At 41.5% G+C, this 22,655-nt stretch overlaps 2 protein-coding genes across 2 annotated transcripts in view; one reads left to right on the top strand and one right to left on the bottom strand.

Moving 5' to 3' along the window:
- FAM78B (family with sequence similarity 78 member B) overlaps positions 1–2,466 on the top strand; it is a 116,974-nt gene extending 114,508 nt beyond the window's left edge. Inside the window, exon 2 of the mRNA XM_077452636.1 lies at positions 994–2,466. Within this exon, the coding sequence (XP_077308762.1) occupies positions 994–1,516 (523 nt within the window). The 3' untranslated portion in view covers positions 1,517–2,466. The remainder of the gene's footprint in view (positions 1–993) is intronic.
- A 1,833-nt stretch (positions 2,467–4,299) lies between these two features.
- The window catches only part of UCK2 (uridine-cytidine kinase 2), a 185,706-nt gene continuing 167,350 nt past the window's right edge, over positions 4,300–22,655 (bottom strand). Inside the window, exon 8 of the mRNA XM_077452633.1 lies at positions 4,300–4,378. Coding sequence (XP_077308759.1) covers positions 4,315–4,378 — 64 coding nt within the window. The 3' untranslated portion in view covers positions 4,300–4,314. The remainder of the gene's footprint in view (positions 4,379–22,655) is intronic.

Genomic DNA, 22,655 nt, shown 5'->3' with positions numbered 1-22,655 from the left:
AATGATCAGACTGCAATGATTGGCAAGGCTGTAGATGGGCATTGATCATGCTGCAATGATGGGAAAGGCTGCAGATGGGCACTGATCAGGCTGCAATGATGGGCAAGGCTGCAGATCAGCTCTGATAATGCTGCAATGATGGGCAAGGCTGCAGATGGGCACTGATCAGGCTGCAATGATGGGCATGACTGCAGTGATGGGCAAGGCTGCTGATGAGCACTGTTCATGCTGCAATGATGGGCAAGGCTGCAGATGAGCACTGATAATGCTGCAATGATGGGCAAGGCTGCAGATGGACACTGATCATGCTGCAAAGAGGGGCAGGACTGCAGATGGGCACTGATCAAGCTGCAGTGATTGGAAAGGCTGCATATGGGCACTGATCAGACTGCAATGATTGGCAAGGCTGCAGATGGGCACTGATCATGCTTCAATGATGGGCAAGGCTGCAGATGGGCACTGATCATGCTGCAATGATGGGCACTGATCAAGGTGCAATGATTGGCAATGGCGAGGCTGCAGATGGGCACTGATACGGCTGCATTGATGGGCAATGACCCTTATTTTGCTTAAAAATTCTTTATTTAAAATGTAAGGTTTTTTCCTGAAACTATTTTTGCCTGGTGTTGTGCCCATAAAGTCCTCCCCTTTTTTTGAGAGGGTTTTTTACTCTTTCAATCCTTTTTATATATTCATAATTACTGTACAATAATCTGACTATGTATAGAATATTAGTTGCAGTTGCAGTTATCAGTATTCTGTGCAATTTCTAGATAAGTCAGCAGTCATTTTAAAATAATACTTACTAAAATGTAGCTTCATTGTAAAATTGTTTCTGTACTGATAAGATCCACAGGTGACTGTAAACTTAACAATCATAAAAAAAAACTCTTTTGTTAATACCATCTTGTGTGTGTTTACTGAATAAAAAGGATTTACATAGACTATTTGAAATTAATGTAATGTTTTTCTGTTTTTTTTTTAACTCTCCAGGTCCAGCTGGGAACTTCCTGATCTGAGGGAAGGAAGGGTAAAAGCCATCAGTGACTCAGATGGCGTAAGTTATCCTTGGTATGGAAACACCACTGAAACTGTGACCTTAATGGGTCCTACAAACAAAATTTCCAGGTTCTCCGTCAGCATGAATGACAACTTTTACCCGAGTGTGACATGGGCAGTGCCTGTCAGTGAAAGTAATGTGCCCTTACTCACAAGAATCAAAAGAGACCAAAGTTTTACGACATGGTTGGTAGCAATGAACATGAACACCAAGGAAAAAATCATTTTACAGACAATAAAATGGAGGATGAGGGTAGATATAGAGGTGGATCCTTCTCAGGTGTTGGGTAAACGGGCCAGATTGGTGGGAAGGACTCAGCAGGAGCAGCCAAGACTTTTAACCCGCATGGAGCCAATCCCAACCAATGCACTGGTAAAACCTAATGCTAATGATGCACAGGTGCTAATGTGGAGACCGAAAAGGGGACAGCCTGTAATTGTTATTCCTCCTAAATAGGATCGGCTATGGTTTGATGAAAGAGTGCTCCAAATGAAGATGTTTTAAAGCTGTTCAAAGCTTTGAAGACAGTGCATGGGTTCAAAGAGACAAAAAACTTTTAGCAGTATTTATTTAATGTGCGCATTTTTTTGAAAGTGAACAAAAGTTTTATACAGTCTATTTATTTAAATATAACTGTTCTTAGTGCCTGTGGCCAAAAAAAAGCGTAAAAAAGATTGGTACTGCAGGAGCATCATTGTGTTGGTCAAACATTTAATCCTCTTTATCAGGTTTGTTTGAATATCCAAAAAAAACATTTCCGTTCCATGCATTTTTAGGAAAATTACAAAGAAACATAGATTTTGAGTGTTCCTGTACAATAAAGGGAATTTGTCAAAAAGCAACAGATCATCTATTTTGGAAGCCTTTGGTGGAAGCAGCCATTTCCACCTCACGAACCACATGCATAAGTTACAGGGAAATAAAGTAGAACCTTCTCAGCTTTACAGCAAATAAAGGCATTACCTTGAAATAGATAGTAACTTCCATCAGAGGTTTCTGAGATAGCTGTTTGGATTTGTTATAGATTTCCTTTAAGTTGCCCAGACTATACTTTTTGAAGTATAAACATGTACATGACAGTGGGATATTCTATGTATAGAAATAATTTCTGCAGCAAATATGCAATCATACATCAACTTTTCAATTTGTTGATCTAATCATTTATCCATATATCATTGTTGAACTGAAATCCAAACAGAATAACTTTTTGTAAAGCATACATTCTGCTTTAATGGTAAATTAATAGGCAGTTTTTTACAACTTTTTAAATATATTTGAAACATTTGAAGTTATATGGGCAAGCATGAGTGTTTTAATATCTTTGTGGAATGAATTTGTGGATTGATTTCTAAGCGACCGTAATAACATTTTTGTTTCAACTTTCAATAAAGAAACATTACAGTCAAGACTGCGTTATATGCATATTAGATATGCTCATTAAATTGTGTTGAAGAATATCTTGTCTTTGGTTGTTAAGCTAAGCATTTTCTGTTATGAATGCTTTCTTTCTGTGTCACAGGAAAATGTATGAAAATTAATGTACATAATGTACCTAGTAATGAAGATGTTGCAGCAGTGCTGACTTGCCAGTGTAGTATTGGGTCTGGTTTATGCACAAAGGAAAATAAACATTGAAGCCCAATTGTAGTTTTCAAAAAGCTGATAGCAGTAAATTAAGGGTGCATCAAAACAACCAATTTTGGATGTCTAACTATTTTTACTTGGCCAAAGCTTGGCTATCCTCAACTGAAAACTCTACGCTCATTTGGAGGCTGCAGCTAAACATTTCTACACCCTGTGTAAGAGACATACCCCTTGCCCCCAACCTTGTTGCCACTACAGTGCAACAGTCAAAGCTTTCACTAACTGCAGCACTGTAGTGGTAAGAAGGTGGTAAGGTAGGTGTGGAGTGAGGGAGGTAGGAGGTGATGGAACTCTGTGCCCTCTAGATAGGCACAGAGTTTTCAGCAGGAAATTGGGAGCTATAAAAAATAATTATATTTAGAACTTACTGATTTGGTGCAGTCTCAGTATTTTAAAATTACAATAGGGCTTCAAAGTAAACCTGTCCCCATAGTAAAACTTTTAAAAACAGTATTACTACTTACCTGGTCATACTTCTGATATTCACTGTTTTTAATAACTACACCTACTGATGTATTATTTAGCATCCATCGCTCCCAGGTGTATGAATCCCCTGCGATGTGCCGTGATTCAATCCAATGACCACTACATCACTACAGTATGTACAGAGATCTACAAAGGCATCTAAAACACCTAGAAAGATTGGATTGGATATTGAAGATTCTGCCGAAGAGCAAAGATTCTGCCTCACCAGAAATCTGCCTAATTCTGGTCATTTATGGTTTTCCTCAATCTGTGTTCTAATGCCCCATACACACGGTCAGACATTCTGACCACAAAATCCGATGGATTTTGGCCCAAACTTTTCTTGCATACACACTGTTGCACAAAGTTGTTGGAAAATCCGATCGTTCGGAACGAGGTGACGTACAAAACGTGACTACGTAGAGGCCAGTAGTCAATAGCTTTCGTCTCCAAATTTTTTCTGAGCATGCGTGGCACTTTGTGCATCGCAATTCTCTACATACGATCGGAAAAAGTCTGATCGGATTTTGTTGTTGGAAAATTTTAGATCCAGCTCTCACACATTTTTCGTTGGAAATTCCGACAGAAAAAGTCCAATAGAGCCCACACACAATCGGATTTTCTTACAACATAATCCGAACTGACTTTTTCCGTCAGAATTTCCGACCATGTGTATTAAAGGTAATCTACAAACTCTCCAAAAAAAGCACAGCTTTTAGGCACTACTGCATAACTACTTGTTCCAGCTGTTCTTAGCTACTTATGGGGTCTTGCATGGGACTTCTATAATAAGTACTATATGTGCTTAAACTCCTGACATCAATCAATGGGGTAATAATGGGCTAGGACAGCCAGAGTACACAGAAATAGGCTCTGCCCACCAGCAATATAAGAATACATAGCCAAGATGAATTTCTTTGCCAAGGTAAGCTAAAGACACAAGTGACTATGTTGCAGTGCCTTGTAGAAGTATTTATCCCACTTTGTGCTTTTCTTGTTTTGTTGCATTAAAACTTGGAATCAAAGTGAATTTTTGGGCTTTCTATTATGTGATGTACACAACACGCACACAACTTTGAAGGTGCAAATTATTTTTATTGTGACAAACAATAATTTTTTAAAAAAAAACTCAAATCTGGAATGTGTCAGTTAAGTTTCCAGCAATGCCATTGTCCATTGACTCGTTGGTAAACTTTTAGGTGATCTTCACTGAAAGAGATGAAAAAGCAATACTTAGAAGACTCAGGTTTTTTATTTTGCCCATAGTTCCACTTCACGGTTTTGTGTGGAAATGTACAGATATTTTTGCACCTAGAATCTTGAAATAACTGCAGAGGAGAGCAGGTTTCTCAACAGCCTTGCATTTCTCCCCATCCCTCTACCATGGTATTAGCAGAGCTACATATGATGGACTAAGCTGTAGAAACACTGGGACTAATGTTTTATTGCTAAGAGAGATAATGGGTGTTGGACAGAGATATGCAGAAGAGGGCTCATGAAACATTATTTCTGTGAAAAATATTTTAAGTACATTGTTTTAATTGACATTAATAAAAGATATACAGTATTTCACAAAAGTGAGTACACCCCTCACATTTTTGTAAATATTTTGTAAATATTTTATTATATCTTTTCATGTGACAACACTGAAGAAATGACACCTTGCTACAATGTAAAGTAGTGAGTGTACAGCTTGTATAACAGTGTAAATTTGTTGTCCCCTCAAAATAACTTAACACACAGCCATTAATATCTAAACCGCTGGCAACAAAAGTGAGTACACCCCTAAGTGAAAATGTCCAAATTTGGCCCAAAGTGTCAATATTTTGTGTGGCCACAATTATATTCCAGCACTGCCTTAACCCTCTTGGGCATGGAGTTCACCAGAGCTTTACAGGTTGCCAAAGGAAGTCCTCTTCCACTCCTCCATGACGACATCACGGAGCTGGTGGATGTTAGAGACCTTGCGCTCCTATCCTCCACCTTCCATTTGAGGATGCCCCACAGATATTCAATAGGGTTTAGGTCTGGAGACATGCTTGGCCAGTCCATCACCTTTACCCTCAGCTTCTTTAGCAAGGCAGTGGTCATCTTGGAGTTGTGTTTGAGGTCGTTATCATGTTGGAATACTGCCCTGCGGCCCAGTCTCCGAGGGAAGGGGATCATGCTCTGCTTCAGTATGTCACGGTACATGTTGGCATTCATTGTTCCCTCAATGAACTGTAGCTCCCCAGTGCCGACAGCACTCATGCAGCCCCAGACTATGACACTCCCACCACCATGTTTGACTGTAGGCAAGACACACTTGTCTTTGTAATCCTCACCTGGTTGCCGCCACAACCGCTTGACACGTCTGAACCAAATAAGTTTATCTTGGTCTCATCAACCCACAGGACATGGTTCCAGTAATCCATGTCCTTAGTCTGCTTGTCTTCAGCAAACTGTTTGCGGGCTTTCTTGTGCATCATCTTTAGAAGAGACTTCCTTCTGGGACGACAGCCATGCAGACCAATTTGATGCAGTGTGTGACATATGGTCTGAGCACTGACAGGCTAACCACCCACCCCTTCAACCTCTGCAGCAATGCAGACAGCACTCATATGTCTATTTCCCAAAGACCACCTCTGGATATGACGATGAGCACGAGCACTCACTGTAACTTCAAGGAGAGGTGTGACGGTGAGTTATCAATAGAGAAAAAATAAGGGACACAATCTCCAATGAAAAAGATTTACATTAATGTTTCTCTCCATACAATACGTGAATTCAGCAGCAACTGTACAGTTTCAAGCATACCATGCTATTCATCAAGCTGTGTGTAACTATATACAAAGATTCATACCTATATACCCACACAGCAAGGTGTGACCTCACAGGTGCATCCCTGATCACCTGTTCCATCTCAATTAACCCTTTCAGTCTACTATATACAAAGGATTACAAAAATATATACAAATGCTCTGACAAAAGTTTACCACTCACAAAAAGTACCAAACTCAGTAATCAATTATGATGATACAATGCTGTTTAAAGTCCCATGTTGGGGCTTTAAAAACAGCGCCTCTATGATATGCCTTTAAAAGATGTTTATATTCACCGCCGCGGCCTTGTAAGAGAGAGTGCGAGTTCACAAACGGCGCTCCAGACAACGTCCAATGACGAAACACGTAGGGTGTGGCCTATTGTGAACTCACACTCTCTTTTACAAGGTGGCGGCGGTGAATATAAACATCTTTTAAAGGCATATCATAGAGGCGCTGTTTTTCTCTTACCTATGTGAGTAGTAACTTTGCACACAATAAAATCTTGTATTTTAAACTGCATTACACTATGGATCTTTCATTTTTATTCACAATGAGGAAATGAGAAGTAACTGGATGGTAACCGGACCAGCTCCATACAGCGACACAGGGGTTTACACTGTGGAGGCGATTTAACCCCTATTGGGGCAGGGGAGCTGGTGAGTGCGGAAGTTTGTCCTATGCACGGAAATCGCACCGGTTGCAATTCAGGATACACCAAACACTGAGCACATTGTCACTTTGATTTGATTACCGAGGAACCTCCTGATGTTACTTTCGCTTTTGGACTTTCTCTTAATTTTTTTGGACTACTTTATATGTTTTTTCCTTGGTTTCTGATATTTTTTATTTTTGCGATTTTACACCCTGGGAGGCTTTTTATGGATACTAAAGCATCAGATACTTTATTAACACGTTTTTTTGCACTAATATAAGCACACAGCACCTTTGATAGCACTAACTGTGGTTTTCAGAATGCATATATGTATTTTCTAATATTGCAATTTTTTTGAGACTATACACGTTTATATTTTAACACTGTATTTTTTTAATTCTCGTATTATGCAAATAATAATTTAGCACTTTGGGTGACAGTCACATTTTAGACACTTATTTAGTTACTCATTTATTTCCAGATTGGTTTTTATATGGCTTGTGCAATTAGTAGTAGGCGAGCGCCGTAGCTACCACTTCAGTAATTTACATTATTTTTCCAACCTGTCAGGTTGGTTACATATGGTAGTGGCAGCCCCTCTTTCCACATTTCTCATATTTTTCTTATACACTCTTCATATATTTCCCTATATACTTGTACACAGATCCTGCTAGCCCATTTAAAACTTCCAGCAGTATTTTTAGTTTCCATAGCGCACCTTACCCCCTCTTCATATTTTCAGTAATCCAACAATTCTTTTAAGAATCCTTTTTTTATTGATCTTATGTAATATTCACATTTTAGAGATACAGAATTATGGGTTTTCACTAGCTGTAAGACATAATCATCAAAATTGAAAGAAATACTTAAAAAAAGAGCACTCTGTGTGTTAACGCATTTATAAAAAATATGAGTTTCACTATGTGAATTAAACTACTGAAATAGGGGCGTGACCGGATGCAGAGGGAGGAGGTTGTGTGTGTGTGAGTGAGCGGCGTCTCGCTCTCCTCCCCATGCTTCCACATTGAGCGGCGTCTTCCCCCATCACCCCTGCCTGCTCGCGGATGGATGGCGGCTTGGATTTCGGACCTCACGCCGAGCCGATACTCTTTCCTCCCCCCGCCTGCCGTTCCGCTGTGTGGCGGAGCCTGTGACCCGGAGGTGGTGGGCGCAACTCTGGAGAGGGGTCAGTCCTTTTCCTGCCTCCCGTGGAGCGGCTAGACTTGAAACTAACCCAGGATCTGAGGGCTGTGATCAGAGAAGCTGAAGAGCATTCAGTGAGAGACCAGGTTTGCTGCACATTCACTGCCAAAAAAGACAAGACCGGAGCAACATGCAGATGAGCTCAAAGAAGGGGGTGAGAAACAGCTGAGTGAGGAGAAATCCTTTTGCATAAATAGGGTGGTGAGTGAGTATTGTTCAATGAATCTTGCAATGTGAATAGTGAATAAGTTTGTATATGCTATGGAAGGACGTTGAATAGCTCCTGTAACTACCACCCTATATACCTGTTTTTTTTTCTCCCCCTGCTGCAACCCAGATAATTAAGCAGATTGCTCAAGAAATAATTTGAATTGGGGTTTTGTTGGAGGAGTTGCTAATTTACTATAAAGAACATGTCGGGACGCATAAACCCTGAGTGGAGCTGTTGCTGCTAGACCCACTTGGATCTGCCGGGACACTGCCCCTTCCCAGGGTTTGACTGATGTTGGGACTGCATATTAGGCTACGGAAGCTACCTAGTAGACTAAAGCTCGTCAGCCCTTTAAAATACTATTTTACATACCTGTCTGCTTGCCGTTCTCCCCCGCTTCAGCTTTGAAAACTAAGGTCTTTATTTAAGAGAACAACATAAAGAACTGTACTGTATGTACCGGAGGAGCTATTAACCTATGGTAGAGAACTGTTTCTATTTATAGTATTGACAGCAACCGCAAAAAAAAAGGAGCGGATTTATTCTGGGGCAATATACTGGGTTATTAAATTATTACGGGATATCGGGTAAATTGGACCCAGTGCTTTCACTTTTTGAATACTAGCCCAGCATAAAGTTAAAGTCATCATGCCGTCGCATCGTGCGACTAAAGCAAGCCAAGCAGCTGCGGCTGCAAAACTTGAAAAATATGCCCACAACCCTGGTCAGGGGCCTGGTCAGACCTCTCCGAAAGGTATTCAACAAGGACAGCAAAATCAAACTAATAGACTGTCAGGTGCCAAGGGCACTAGGAAAAGCCATGGGTTAAACCACCCTGGGATGGTATTGGAAGGAGGTGAAGATATGGAAAATACCCCAGGTCAGGCCATCGTTGCAATCTTGGAAGGAGTACCTGCTCCGGTTGAAGAGGGGGCTCGGGGAGGGGCGGAATCTGAATCTGAGCCAATATTAAAAGAAGTCCTGATGGCAGTTAATTCATGTAGAGAGTCCCTGGGAGGAATGAGTGTTCAACTCATTTCCATTCAGGAGGAATTATCCTATGTCAGACAGGATATTCAAAAAATTCAGGAAAGGACTACAGCCTTAGAGGGCCGGATTGGTCAGGTTGAACACGACCTAGATCCTTTGATACGGGTAGTCAAGACTATGCAAGAACAGTTAACCAAACAGGAAAGCATATTGGATGAAATGGAGAACAGGATAAGGAGGAAAAATATTCGGATAGTGGGCTTACCAGAACACTGTGAAGGATCAGACCCTATAGCTTTTTTAGTGAAATGGTTTGGAGATGTGTTTGGTCAAGATACATTTTCACCATTTTTCGCTATTGAAAGGGCACACAGAGTCCCTGCAAGACCCCCACAATCCGGCGCCCCCCCAAGATCAATTCTGGCCAAATTATTGTTCTATAAAGACAAAGAAATTATTGCACGTAAAGCCAGAGAGATGGGCAAGATTGTATATAAAGGCTCCCGAGTATCAATTTTTCCGCACTTTTCGCCAGATTTGCAAAGGAGGAGAGCTAAATTTGGGGAAGTAAAACATAAACTCCGCCAGAGGAATGTGACTTATGCCTTACTATATCCAGCAAGATTGCGATTAAATGCACCTGGAGGGTCCATGATATTTGATAGCCCTAGAGGGGTTGAGGAGTGGTTGGAGTCCCACTCTTAGAGACTATAATGCTGATGGACTGCTGATTTCTTTCTCGGCTCTTCCCCCTCTCCCTCTCCTCTCCCTGTTTTGGGGGGGAGGGGGGGGAGAGGGGGAGAATGCTAGGCCGCTTCTTGATGTGGGGGGGGGGGGGTGGAGGGAGGGGGGAGGCGATTGTTAAAGAAGGTGTTTCTATTACTATTGATGGGGGAGGGAGTGGGAGGGCGATATAGAGAAGAAGGGGAGCGGCAGGCATTTTGCCCCTTTATATGGGTGGGTTGGTGGGTTTCTTTCCCCATATGTGTGCTGTATGGGGTATACTTTGTGTTTGGAGGGTTTTAGGGGGGGGGGTAGAGGGATGGGGGCGAGGGAAGGGAGGAATTCACGGTAGAATGGTGAGGAAAGCTTTTGTATGGGAAGGTCACATTAGAAGGCCCCAGGGGGTGCCTAGAGAGGCAACGGGAGAAGTGTGTGTGTTGAAAGGTGAATGTGATTGGAGAGATGTGGGGGGGAAGGGTACAAGGGAGGGTGGATATATAGGATGTAGAAAAGGGTGGGAGAAGCACACTCTAAGAGCACTGTATAATGAATATTCAATCACAGGGAAACAATGGGTAAGAGATAACCACATAAAATTGAGTGTTAAAGATGGAGTAAATGAATTTTGTAATAAGGATGATCACTATAATTAGTAATGAGTGAATCCACAGTGTTAAAAGGGGAAAGTTTTATTGTGTATTCCTGGAATGTAAGAGGTCTGGGAGATCCGAGGAAGAGGATGGCGGTTAAGTCAATAGCTGGGTCACAAGGGGTAACGTTTCTTTGTTTACAGGAGACACATTTCACAAATGCCTCTAGCTCACAGTTAAGTTGGGGCGAATATCCTATTCAATACCACTCGATACACACCTCTTTCTCTAGGGGGGTTAGTACTTTGATTAAGGTAGGGACACCCTTTAATTGTTTTCAGGTTAAGACTGATGAACAGGGGAGGTACGTTTTCTTATACGGTAAAATAAGGGAAAAGGCTTTGATTCTGGCCAATATTTATATACCACTGCCCTCTTCCATGGATATTCTATATGCACTGGTTGAGTTTGTGTTGGATAAACCGGGGGTCCCATTGATGATAGTAGGGGATTTTAATATGGTTATTGACATAGCAATGGATAGATTCCCCAAAGGGAGGATACAACAAGGAGGTACAATAGAAAGCCGTTTTTTACAGTTTATGGGAGAAATGGGATTGAAGGACCTCTGGAGAATCCAGAATCCAACAGCCTGGTCTTTTTCGTGTCTTTCTGCCTCACATTCAACCTTGTCAAGGATAGACATGATCTTAGGGAATGATGAGGCAGTGGGATTAGTAAGTAAAATAAAATATATGCCAAGGAGCCTTTCTGACCATTCGGCAATCAGGGCCTCCCTGGAGATAGAGAGGGGAAATCAGCAACGAGGTGGAGATTTAGTCCCCTATGGTTGGAGCTTATGGGAGAACCAAAAGACTTACTTGATGCACTAAAGGAATATGTTGATTGGAACACAGGTACGGCTTCGCAGGGGATGGTGTGGGATACATTAAAAGCCTACCTTCAAGGTCTCCTGATACAGCAGATGTCTAAAATTAAAAAACAGTCAGGGGAAAGGGAGGAATTTGCCTCAAGGAGAGTGTCGAAGTTAGAAATCCAGTATATAAATGCTCCAACAATTGATAACCAGAGACAATGGTTAAAAGCGCAGCATGAATACCGACATATAATGTTGGAGAAAGCTGAAAACAAATATATATTCCAGAAACAACAAGCATTTGGAGAAGGTGAAAGGGTTGGTCGGATGCTAGCACATTTAGTGAAAACGAACTCGACACCCTCCATGGTAACAAGGATCAGAATGGTAGAGGATATCTACAAACAAGCTAGATATATTAGAGAGATTTAGAGCCTATTATGAGGATTTATATCACTCAAACCAGGATGATCTCCTTTTGCTTCTTGGAGATGTGCAGCATTCTATAGGGGAGGTAATGTGTAGAATTAAAGATTTTGGACATCTTGCAGGATTAAAGATAAATTGGGAGAAATCCTGTATATTGCCCATTGACCCCCTGGATAGTCCTTTACCTTGTGAAGCTGCACATATCCAGATAGTGACACAAATGAAATACCTAGGCATATACATCACTAAAGACCCCAAACAGTATATAGTGGACAACCTGGCCCCTTTGTTATTTAAACTCAAACATAAAACTAATATCTGGAAGAGACTACCTCTATCAGCAGCAGGCCGATGTAACTTAATTAAAATGATAGTTCTACCACAACTTTTATACATTCTACACAACTCTCCAGTATGGATCTACAAAAATGGTTTTATAAGGTGGATTCCATATTTAGAGAATTGATCTGGAAAGGGGGTCAAGCACGCATTGGCTTAAAAACGTTGCAACTTCCCAGCGATGGAGGGGGAGTCGCACTCCCACATCCATTTAACTATTTCCTAGCGGCCCAGCTACAACATCTGGTGGGAGAGGACCTAGAGGATGGAGGATGGAAAAAGAAAACCCCTCTTGAACAACGTCTAGGCAGACCGTTGGTAGCGACACTAGAGTCAGGGATTCATCTTCGAGATGTCCCTACTCTGGGTTTGATGATAAAGGTGTGGGAGGCAACCAAAAAAATGTTGGGATATAGGGGATTTACGGAGTACTCCCCCCTTTGGGATAATAATAATTTAGATGAGATAAAGAAAATAGGACAAATAAGGGAATGGGAAAGGTGCGGTATAAAATCTCTCCATCAGATTTACCAGAATGGTAATCTGAAACAATTTCAAGAGTTAAGGGACCAGTTTGCAATTCCGAGGAAGTCCTTTTTTAGATATTTACAGGTCAGACATGCGCTGGGAAAACAGTTTGGGGAAGAGGCAAAAAATGGTGTGAGATGCCAGTAATTAAGGACATATTACGAGCAAAATCAGGGAAAGGGTTAATATCTAAAGTCTATGTAAATTTGTGTAGGAAGACCCAGGTAAGAAGGCAGAAGCAAACGAATAGGAAAAAATGGGAAGTAGATGTGGGAAGTATCTCGGAAGATCAGTGGGAGAGGATTCTTGAGTTGGCACCCTGGGTGTCCATTTCCCCCCTCAAAAGCTTTCTCATCTATTCCTGTTGTATAGAGCATATTACACTCCCAAGAGGCTTTTTCTGTTTGGTAGAAGATGTGATGCGGCTTGCCCTAGGTGCGGAAGGACAGAGGCAGATATGATACACATGTTCTGGAGATGCCCCAAGTTATACCGGTATTGGAGAGAGGTAGTGAGGATAATTAATCAAGTGTTTGAGATAGTAGTAGAAATGGAACCAATGGGGTGTGTACTGGGGTGGACTGGGGGGGGAGGGGGGTGGCGATCCCAAAGATAGTAAACTGGCGAAAATAAGGTCCCTCTTCCAAGCTAGGAAATTGATAGCTTAGAAATGGCAGTCTTCAACACCCCCTACTAGCGGAGAGTGGGTGCAGAATATGAATAGGGTTATTCTTAAGGAAAGGGTTGCTTATATAAGACAGGGTGGTATTAAAAAATTTGATAGGATTTGGAAGTTGTGGTATGAGAAAATGAATGAAGGGGTTTATATTTAAAAGGGGAAGAGTTGTTGGTTGAGAAACAGCGGGAGAAGTGTGCTTGAGTGAGTGGGGGGGCTGTCAGTTAAGAAATAGTGTAAGGAGTGGGTTTGAGTGAGTGTGGGAATGAGATGAATGTGGGGAATGGTAGGGTGTAAAAGGGCTATATGTAATTTGTATGATGTTTTGGTTTTATATGATAATGTGGTAAGTCATGTTTATATTGGGAAAGAAAAATTAATAAAGAGATAAAGTAAAAAAAAAAAAAACTACTGAAATAAATTAACTTTTTGATGTTGTTATAACTTTATGAGATCCACCTGTATAGTATATATCATTTTTCTTTTTAACTTCATATGTTGTGATGTGGATAATGTTAAAGTCTGCTATATAAAATCTCAATTTTTGTATCAAGTGAATAATTAGATGTAATACTCTTCTGAAATTAGCCAATTCCTTTAGCTTTGAAAGCAAAAGTTTAAATCCTAAACATTTTTCTCAGCTCTCTTCACAAAGGAATTACTAGTACCAGATAATATGGTGGAAAATGATAACCAATGCAGTTCATTGATTTTCACTTGCCCAACACAGGAAGAGGTGAAGTTACATCTAATTTACAATTAAGATAGCTAAAGTATCTGGCACAGATGGCATCAATCTCAATGAGCTAAAGGAATTAACTTCATTAATTGATAAGCTTGTATATCTAATTTCCTTAGACTATATTTTTAACTGGAACAGTTCCACAAAATGGCATATGGTTGATGTTGTAGGATCATTATTTAAAAGGGTAAAAAGCTTGAAATAGGAGACTTTAGACCAGTAAGCCTGACTTTTGTTAAGGTTTACTTTATTTGAAAGTAGATAGTGATGGTTGTATTCTTACAAGTGCCACATCCCTGTTACGTCAATAGAAAAGCTGAAAGATTTCCCAACATGGGACTTTAAACAGCAACATTGAAGTAGCACATATAAATACAGTTTTGTAAAAAGTAAAAATGATTTTATTGGTACAACATCAACATTTCAAAATATATATATATATATATATATATATATATATATATATATATATATATATATATATACATGGAATGTATGGCATACACCATAGTTGGTGAATTACTGTCCTCAGTAGTACATATGAAACAGTGTGTCGTCTGTCACCCGACCCATTTCAGAGAGATTAAATCTCCTTCATCAGGGATGTATAGAGGGCCACATCTCTATAATGTACATTTTTAACATATAATATAAATATTGATGATAAAAACAATTAGAACATCACCAAACCTGTGTGTATATATCATTTACTCACGATCAATTGGACATTAGTGAGCAAAGCAGAACATCACCGTACGAATTTAAAAACATGCAGTGGTCCTTAGTCCTGCCCAATAGCCAGCATACTCAGGGGTCCTTAAATCTCCTCACTCAGAAGAGGATGGAGGTAGGGTATATAAGAGGGAGAGACAACAATGACCACTGGGGCCAGGACTGCCAATCCTACAGAATAAATAAATAAAACATATTCAAAAATGGCCTATGTGTGCCTGCATCTCTTTGTTAGGCAGGGCAGAGGGAGTAGGTTGATAGAAAGTATTAAAATTACATCATACCCATAAAGTTGAAGTAATGCCACTTGGAGGGAAGATCCCCTATAACAGTGTCTAGAAGAGTATCCACACATCAACAGACCCCCCAGGGTAAATGTATACTGGTTATATAGAAGAGTAGAGCCGGCAACTCAAAAGTCCTTGATGCAAAAATGTATTGCTACATATGAGCATTAAAAAGCTAATATGGCGCATTTCGTCATGAGCCTTAGGCCGCGTACACACGCGGGGACTGTCTGCCGAAACTAAGTTCGTCAAACAGTCCGCTCAAACTTTTGAATGAACGAACACGCCCACACACGGCACTTTTTGAGCGGACAAATACGGCAAACTTTGTTCGTCGTACTAAGTCCGCGCAACTTTTGAAATGAACGGACTCGCCCACACACGAGGCAACAGTCCGCTCATTTCGAGCGCGTGTGCAGGTAGGCGGGGCCCGCGACGGAGACGTCGCGGGCTCCGCCGCCTGGAATGTACTTAAAGGGGAACCCCAACGCCGAAAAAAATCGGCGTGGGGGTCCCCCCAAAGTCCACAACAGACCCTTGTCCGAGCACGCTACCCGGCCGGCCAGGAAAGCGGGGCGAGCCGGAGAGAGCGACGTGTCAACATCTCCTGGAGAAGAAGAACAAGAAGAAGAACAAGAACGGAAGGCGGCGGCAACAGCGGCGACAGAAGACCGGGCCACCGCCTCTAAAAGAGCTATAAGAAGGCGCGGTGGCCCGGCAGAAGAACGGAAGGCGGCGACAGAAGAACGGAAGGCCCGGCAGAAGAACCGAAGAGGGGGACAAGACCCCCGAAGACGGAAGACCCCCGGAGCTGTGCAATAAAATATTTTATCTCGTGTGTTGTGTTTTTTTTGGGTACTTTTATTTTACAGGTGAATGGGTAGGGGTACATTGTACCCCATACTCATTCACATAGGGTGGGGGGCCGGTATCCGGGGGCCCCCTTATTAAAGGGGGCTCCCGGATTCCGATAAGCCCCCCGCCCGCAGACCCCGACAACCAACGGCCAGGGTTGTCGGGAAGAGGCCCTTGTCCTCATCAACATGGGGACAAGGTGCTTTGGGGTGGGGGGGCCGCGCGGCCCCCCCTTCCCCAAGGCACCCCCCATGTTGAGGGCACGCGGCCTGGTACGGCTCAGGAGGGGGGCGCGCTCGCTCGCCCCCCTTTCCTGGCCAGCCGGGTAGCGTGCTCGGACAAGGGTCTGTTGTGGACTTTGGGGGGACCCCCACGCCGATTTTTTTCGGCGTTGGGGTTCCCCTTTAAGTCCATTCCAGGCGGCGGAGCCCGCGACGTCTCCGTCGCGGGCCCCGCCTACCTGCACACGCGCTCGAAATGAGCAGACTTCCCTCCGAGCGGGAACAGTTTGCTCATTTCGAAAGTGGCCTACACACGGGCGGACTGTTCGCTCAAACCAAGTTTCAGCGGACAGTTTTTCGGAATTTCCGAAAAACTTTGTTCGTCAAACTGTCCGCTGAAACTGTCCGCTGAAGCCCCACACACGAGCGGACTGTCCGCTGAAACACTGTTCAGCGGACAAAGTTGAGCCAACAGTCCGCCCGTGTGTACGCGGCCTTAGTCATGACTAAGGCTCACACCGAAACTCGCCCAATGTTTGCTTTTTAATGCTCATATGTAGCCAATACATTTTTCAGTTGTTGGCTCCACTCTCTTATATATTGTATTTCATGTGAGAAGACACACTGAGCCTTGGCACCTGTGCTGCATACTGCACATTGGGATTGGATTGCTTCTGTTGAGAGTTCTGCATCTTTCATTTTTCTTCACATAAATGTGTACTGATATTTGTAAAGGTTGTGCACAAGAAATATATGAGATACATTATATATAACTTGTATGGGAGATCCTAAACTCAAAATCTGTGTAAGTGAAATAATCAAAAATTTACAGAGCCACAGTTCTGCTTGAAAGTGACCCAAGATAAAAATGGGTCCCAAAAGGGGGTCCAAAGATAATTGCAGATTGTTGCAAAGTGTTACAGACTTACCCAGTCTGAGGCCTAGTTTACACTTATGCAGGTTGCAGTTGATGCATATTCCAGGTGCATTTAGAATTTTTCAATACACATTTTTGATCCATGGAAGTCTATGGAACCAGAAACACAACCTGCTGGTCCCTGGCCCTTTCCATAAAATGTACAGATGTGAACATGACCCATAGAAAACCATGGTAAATGGACTTTAGTGTGTTTCTGCAAAACTGAAAGGGTACTAAAAAATACATAGATGTGAACCAGGCTTGAGACAGGATGATAATGCATGGTTGTGCAGGCTTGTGGTGTGAGGAAAGACATCTATTTGTCCAATCGATGATCGCTCAATAATTACGTCTTGGGCATGCGCCCGGATCAGTGTCACCTGGTCTCTGACTGGTGCCATCTGTAATCAGCGTCAGGCCCCCTGGGAAACTGGGCACTGCATCATCCTGATGCACATGTGCGGAATGGCATGGTCACGTCTCCACATAATGTTGCAGGGTGAAGTCATGAGCATGTGTCCCACCGGCATGGGAATATCCGGGCGCCGCATCAGAATGGGCAGCGAGCGGGAGGAGGACAGGGGGAGAGAACTGTGTCACCTGGGTAACAGAACCCGCCCCTCCACACTCAATCAGACCACTGGAAAAGGAATCCCAGTGGTGTAGCCGTGCTAGGCGGTCATTACAATACTCCCCCAGTGAAAAAGAAACAAGTGCAAAGATTCTGAAAATGGAACCATGCCATCTAGTGGCAAGAAAGTATACATGTAACAAGAAACTATACATGTATATACCCAGGGTTTGTAGAAAATGTTTACTTAAATTGGTCCTTTTTGTACAAACCTTGGGAATATACATGTATACTTTATTGCCACTAGATGGCATCTCCCTCCCCTTTCCCTCTTCTGCCTGCCGCTCATTCTGATGCAGCGGGCGAATATTCCCGTGGCGGTGGAACGCATGTGTCACCCCGCGACATTGCTTGGAGACTTGGCCATATTATTCCATGCATGTGCGTCGAGATGATACATCGTGCATCTTCCCAGGGGGCCTGGGCCACTGATGGACAAACAGATGTCCTGCCTCCCACCACCAGCCTCCACAACCATGTATTACCATTATGTATTAGACTGGGTAAGTCAGTAAAACTTTGTCTGGTGTGTAACTCCCATACAAGTTATAATATATCTTATTTATTTCTTGTATGCAGCTCTTACAGATACAAGTACACATTTACCCTGGGGGTCTGTTGATGCATGGATACCATCCTAGACACTCTTATAAGGCATACAGTGCCTTGAAAAAGTATTCATTCGTATCCCTTGAAATTTTCCACATTTTGGCATGTTACAACTAAGAACGTAAATGTATTTTATTGTTTTTTTTTTGTGATAGACCAATACAAAGTGGCACATAATTGTGAAGTGGAAGGAAAATGATAAATGGTTTTCCAAATATTTTACATATATATATATCTGAAAAGTGTGGCGTGCATTTGTATTCAGCCCCCCCCCCCCCTTACTCTGATACCCCTAACCAAAATCTAGTGTAACAAATTGTCTTCAAAAGTTACCTATTTAGTAAATGAAGTCCACCTGTGTATAATTTAATCTCAGTATACATACAGCTGTTCTGTGAAGCCCTCAGAGGTTTGTTAGAGAATTTTAGTGAACAGAGAAGCAGCCAAGAGGCCCATGGTAACTCTGGAGGAGCTGCAGAGATCCACAGCTGAGGTGGAAGAATCTGTCCACAGGACAACTATTAGTCGTGCACTCTACAAATCTGGCCTTTATGGAAGAGTGGCAAGAAGAAAGCCATTGTTGAAAGAAAGCCATAGGAAGTCCCATTTGTAGTTTGCAAGAAGCCATGTGGGGGACAAAACAAATGTGAAAAAAGGTGCTCTGCTCAGATGAGACCAAATGTTAAATTTTTTGGCCTAAAAGCAAAACGCAGAAAACTAACACTGCACATCAACCTGAACACACTATCCCTGACGTGAAACATGGTGGTGGTAGCATCATCAAGTCTGCAAAAGACTTGAGAGACTAGGGCGGAGGTTAACCTTCCAGCAGGACAATAACCCTAAACATACAGCCAGAGCAACAATGGAATGGTTTATATCAAAGCACATTCATGTATTAGAATGGCCCAGTCAAAGTCCAGACCTAAATCCAATTGAGAATCCCTGGCAAGACTTGAAAATTGCTGTTCACAGACATTCTCCATCCAATCTGACAGAGCCTGAGCTATTTTACAAAGAAGAATGGGCAAAAGTTTCACTCTTTAGATATGCAAAACTAGTAGAGACATACCCAAAAAGACTTGCAGTTGTAATTGCAGCAATAAGTGGTTCTACAAAATATTGACTTGGGGGCTGAATACAAATGCACGCCACACTTTTCAGATATTTATTTGTAAATAGTTTGAGAAACCATTTTGAATTTTCCTTTCACTTCACAATTATATTCCACTTTGTGTTGGTCTATTACAAAAAAATCCCAGTAAGATACATTTTATACAAGCTTTTGGTTGAAACATGACAAAATTTGGAAAATTTCAAGGGGTATTAATACTTTTTCAAGGCACTGTAACTTTATGGGTATGATACAATTTATAATTCTTTCTACCAACCTTCTCCCTCTGCCCTGCCTAACAAGGAGATGCATGCACACATAGGCCATTTTTTTATATTTTTTATTTATTCATCCTGTGGGATCAGCAATTCTGGCCCCAGTGGTCATTGTTGTCTCTTCCTCCTATATATCCTACCCTCATCCTCTTCCAAGTGAGGGGGTTTAAGGACTCTGAGTATTCTGGCTATTGGGCAGGACTAAGGACCACTCCATGTTTTTAAATCTGTAGGGTGATGCTTGACTCACTACTGACCAATTGATCATGAGTATATGACATATACAGTACAAACATGTTTGGTGATGTTCTAATGGTTGTTATCCTCGTTATTTATATTATATGTCCAAAATTTACATTATAGAGATGTGATCCTATATACACCCTGATGAAGGAGCTTTGATCTCTCTAAAATATGTCGGGTGACAGAAAACACACTGTATCATATGTACTACTGAGGACAGTCATTTACCAACTATGGTGTATGCCGTACTTTTATGTGTATTTTTAAATACATTTTGATCTTGTACCAATAAAATTGTTTTTACTTTTTACAAAACTGTATTTATATGTGCTACTTCAATGGTGTCATTTAAAGTCCCATCTTGGGGAATCTTTTTGTTTTTCTGTGTACTTTATTTGACGTTATTGTAAAGAATGATATACAAAAATAAATTGTGGAAAATAATCTAATAACAGTTAGATCAGTGTGGTTATATGAAATATAGATAAGGCTAAACATTATTGGTTTTATCTAATCTAATGGGTCTATTTTCAGTGTTTTCATCAAAAAATTACGGAACTTGAGATTAAGTCCTCCTTCCCCACCACTCTCTTTTTCTTTTGGGACTTTTTTGGGCAACCACCTAGGCTATTCCTCTGAAAGTTTGGCTCCTTCTCTCCTTGCCCATAGCCTTTTGGGATATGTCATAGATTCTAGCAAGCTTCAGACCATTCACAGAGCAGTACTCTCGCAATGGGAAGCCGACTTCTGACACTAAACATGCCAGTGCTGGGAACCTGAAGACCAGCAAAGAAATGGTGAGGATGGTGCTGGATCCTTGGACAGGTAAGTTTTTGAAAAAAATCAGCAGCTACAGTGTTTTTTTACAGAGTGAAGAAATGCTTGAATTATGCATTTTCAAATCGAATCTTAGGTTAAAACATATGAATGGGATGCTAGTGGCAAACTGCTTATCAGATTTAGGTGAAATGCACGAGGTCGCCACAACCACACCATCCTTTTCTGGTGTCTCACAGAAGTTAAACCTGCATCATGCATACCGGCATTTTAATTGCTTTTTTTCCTGTGTTAAATGGAGCTGGGTAAATCTTGGAACGCTTATAAGTTCTGTGTTATTAATACCATCAATGATAACACGGGACGCTGGTTTGTGACATGTGATCCTTGATCATAGACATCCTGTCCACACGGATCTGGCAATTGCAAAGATTCCTACCTGATTACAATGTACTTTTTCTAATACAAGAGGGGGCGTATAGAGTGTGACTGTATGCATTTTGTGGCGTAGGCACAATACATGTTAGATTTTGAGTTTTGCCTGCAGTTAAAAATGAATGATCTAGTGGTTGAAACAACAGTAACAGTGCCATCTTTAAAACAATTAAAAAAAATCAATATAGCTGAGAAACGCATAGAATACTTTGGAATACTGGTTAATAATAAGCTTTGCTACACCACACAGTGTTGAAAAATCAGCCACAAAGCAAAGTGAATCTGAAAAAACATAAAAAGGAGATAAAAGCACAGCATGCTGGTATGGTATTGAACTTATAAACCACTTGTGACATAACATCATGTAATACAGGTACACTACATTGTGAAAAAAAAAGTACATAGAGGTTTTGGAAAATGTTAATAAAAGTAGTGTAAAATTTCACTTACAGTGAAAGGTTAAAAAATGTGCTGTGCTCAGTTTGAAAAGGAAACACTTTAGAGACACATTAAATGAATATGTTTAAACATATCCAAGTTCAGCATTTGGCTAATTAACATTAGAATGTACAAAGGACAAGTGGGGGATCATGTGTGCATGAAAGTAATAAGAGTTTGCCATCAGTTTACACTGTTGCGTTATGGTAACATAGAGAAAACTTAGCATTTTACCACATACAGTCAGGTCCATAAATATTGGGACATCAACACAAGTCTAATCTTTTTGGCTCTATACACCACCACAATGGATTTGAAATGAAACAAACAAGATGTGCTTTAACTGCAGACTTTCAGCTTTAATTTGAGGGTATTTACATCCAAATCTTGTGAGCGGTGTAGGAATTACAACAGTTTGTATCACTTTTTAAGGGACCAAAAGTAATGGGGCAGATTAACAATCATCCATCAAACTTTCACTTTTTAATACTTGGTTGCAAATCCTTTGCAGTCAATTACAGACTGAAGTCTGGAACGCATAGACATCACCAGAAGCTGGGTTTCATCCCTGGAGATGCTCTGCCAGGCCTGCAACTGTCTGCACCTCCTGCTTCTTCTTGGGGCATTTTCCCTTCAGTTTTGTCTTCATCAAGTGAAATGCATGCTCAATCAGATTCAGGTCAGGTGTCAGGTTTCCCTTAAAAAACTCTGGTTGCTTTCGCAGTATGCGTCGGGTCATTGTCCATCTGCACTGCGAAGCGCCATCCAATGAGTTCTGAAGCATTTTTGTGAATATGAGCAGATAATATTGCCTGAAACACTTCAGAATTCATCCTGCTGCTTTTGTCAGCAGTCACATCATCAATAAATACAAGAGAACCAGTTCCATTGGCAGCCATGCATGCCCACGCCATGGCACTACCACCACCATGCTTCACTGATGAGGTGGTATGCTTTGGATCACAAGCAGTTCCTTTCCTTCTCCATACTCTTCTCTTCCCATCACACTGGTAAAAGTTGATCTTGGTCTCATCTGTCCATAGGATGTTGTTGTTCCAAAACTGTGAAGGCTTTTTTAGATCTTTTTGGCCAACTCTAATCTGGCCTTCCTGTTTTTGAGGCTCACCAATGGTTTGCATCTTGTGGTGAACCCTCTAATTCAAGTCTTCTCTTGATTGTTGACTTT

Source organism: Lithobates pipiens, unplaced genomic scaffold (genome assembly GCF_037356315.1).
Source record: "Lithobates pipiens isolate NorthernLeopardFrog02 unplaced genomic scaffold, aLitPip1_a1.2 Scaffold_23, whole genome shotgun sequence".
In the NCBI taxonomy this organism is placed as follows: domain Eukaryota; kingdom Metazoa; phylum Chordata; class Amphibia; order Anura; family Ranidae; genus Lithobates; species Lithobates pipiens.
Note: the sequence above shows the minus strand (reverse complement) of the source record. Positions and strands in the feature narration are given on the sequence as shown.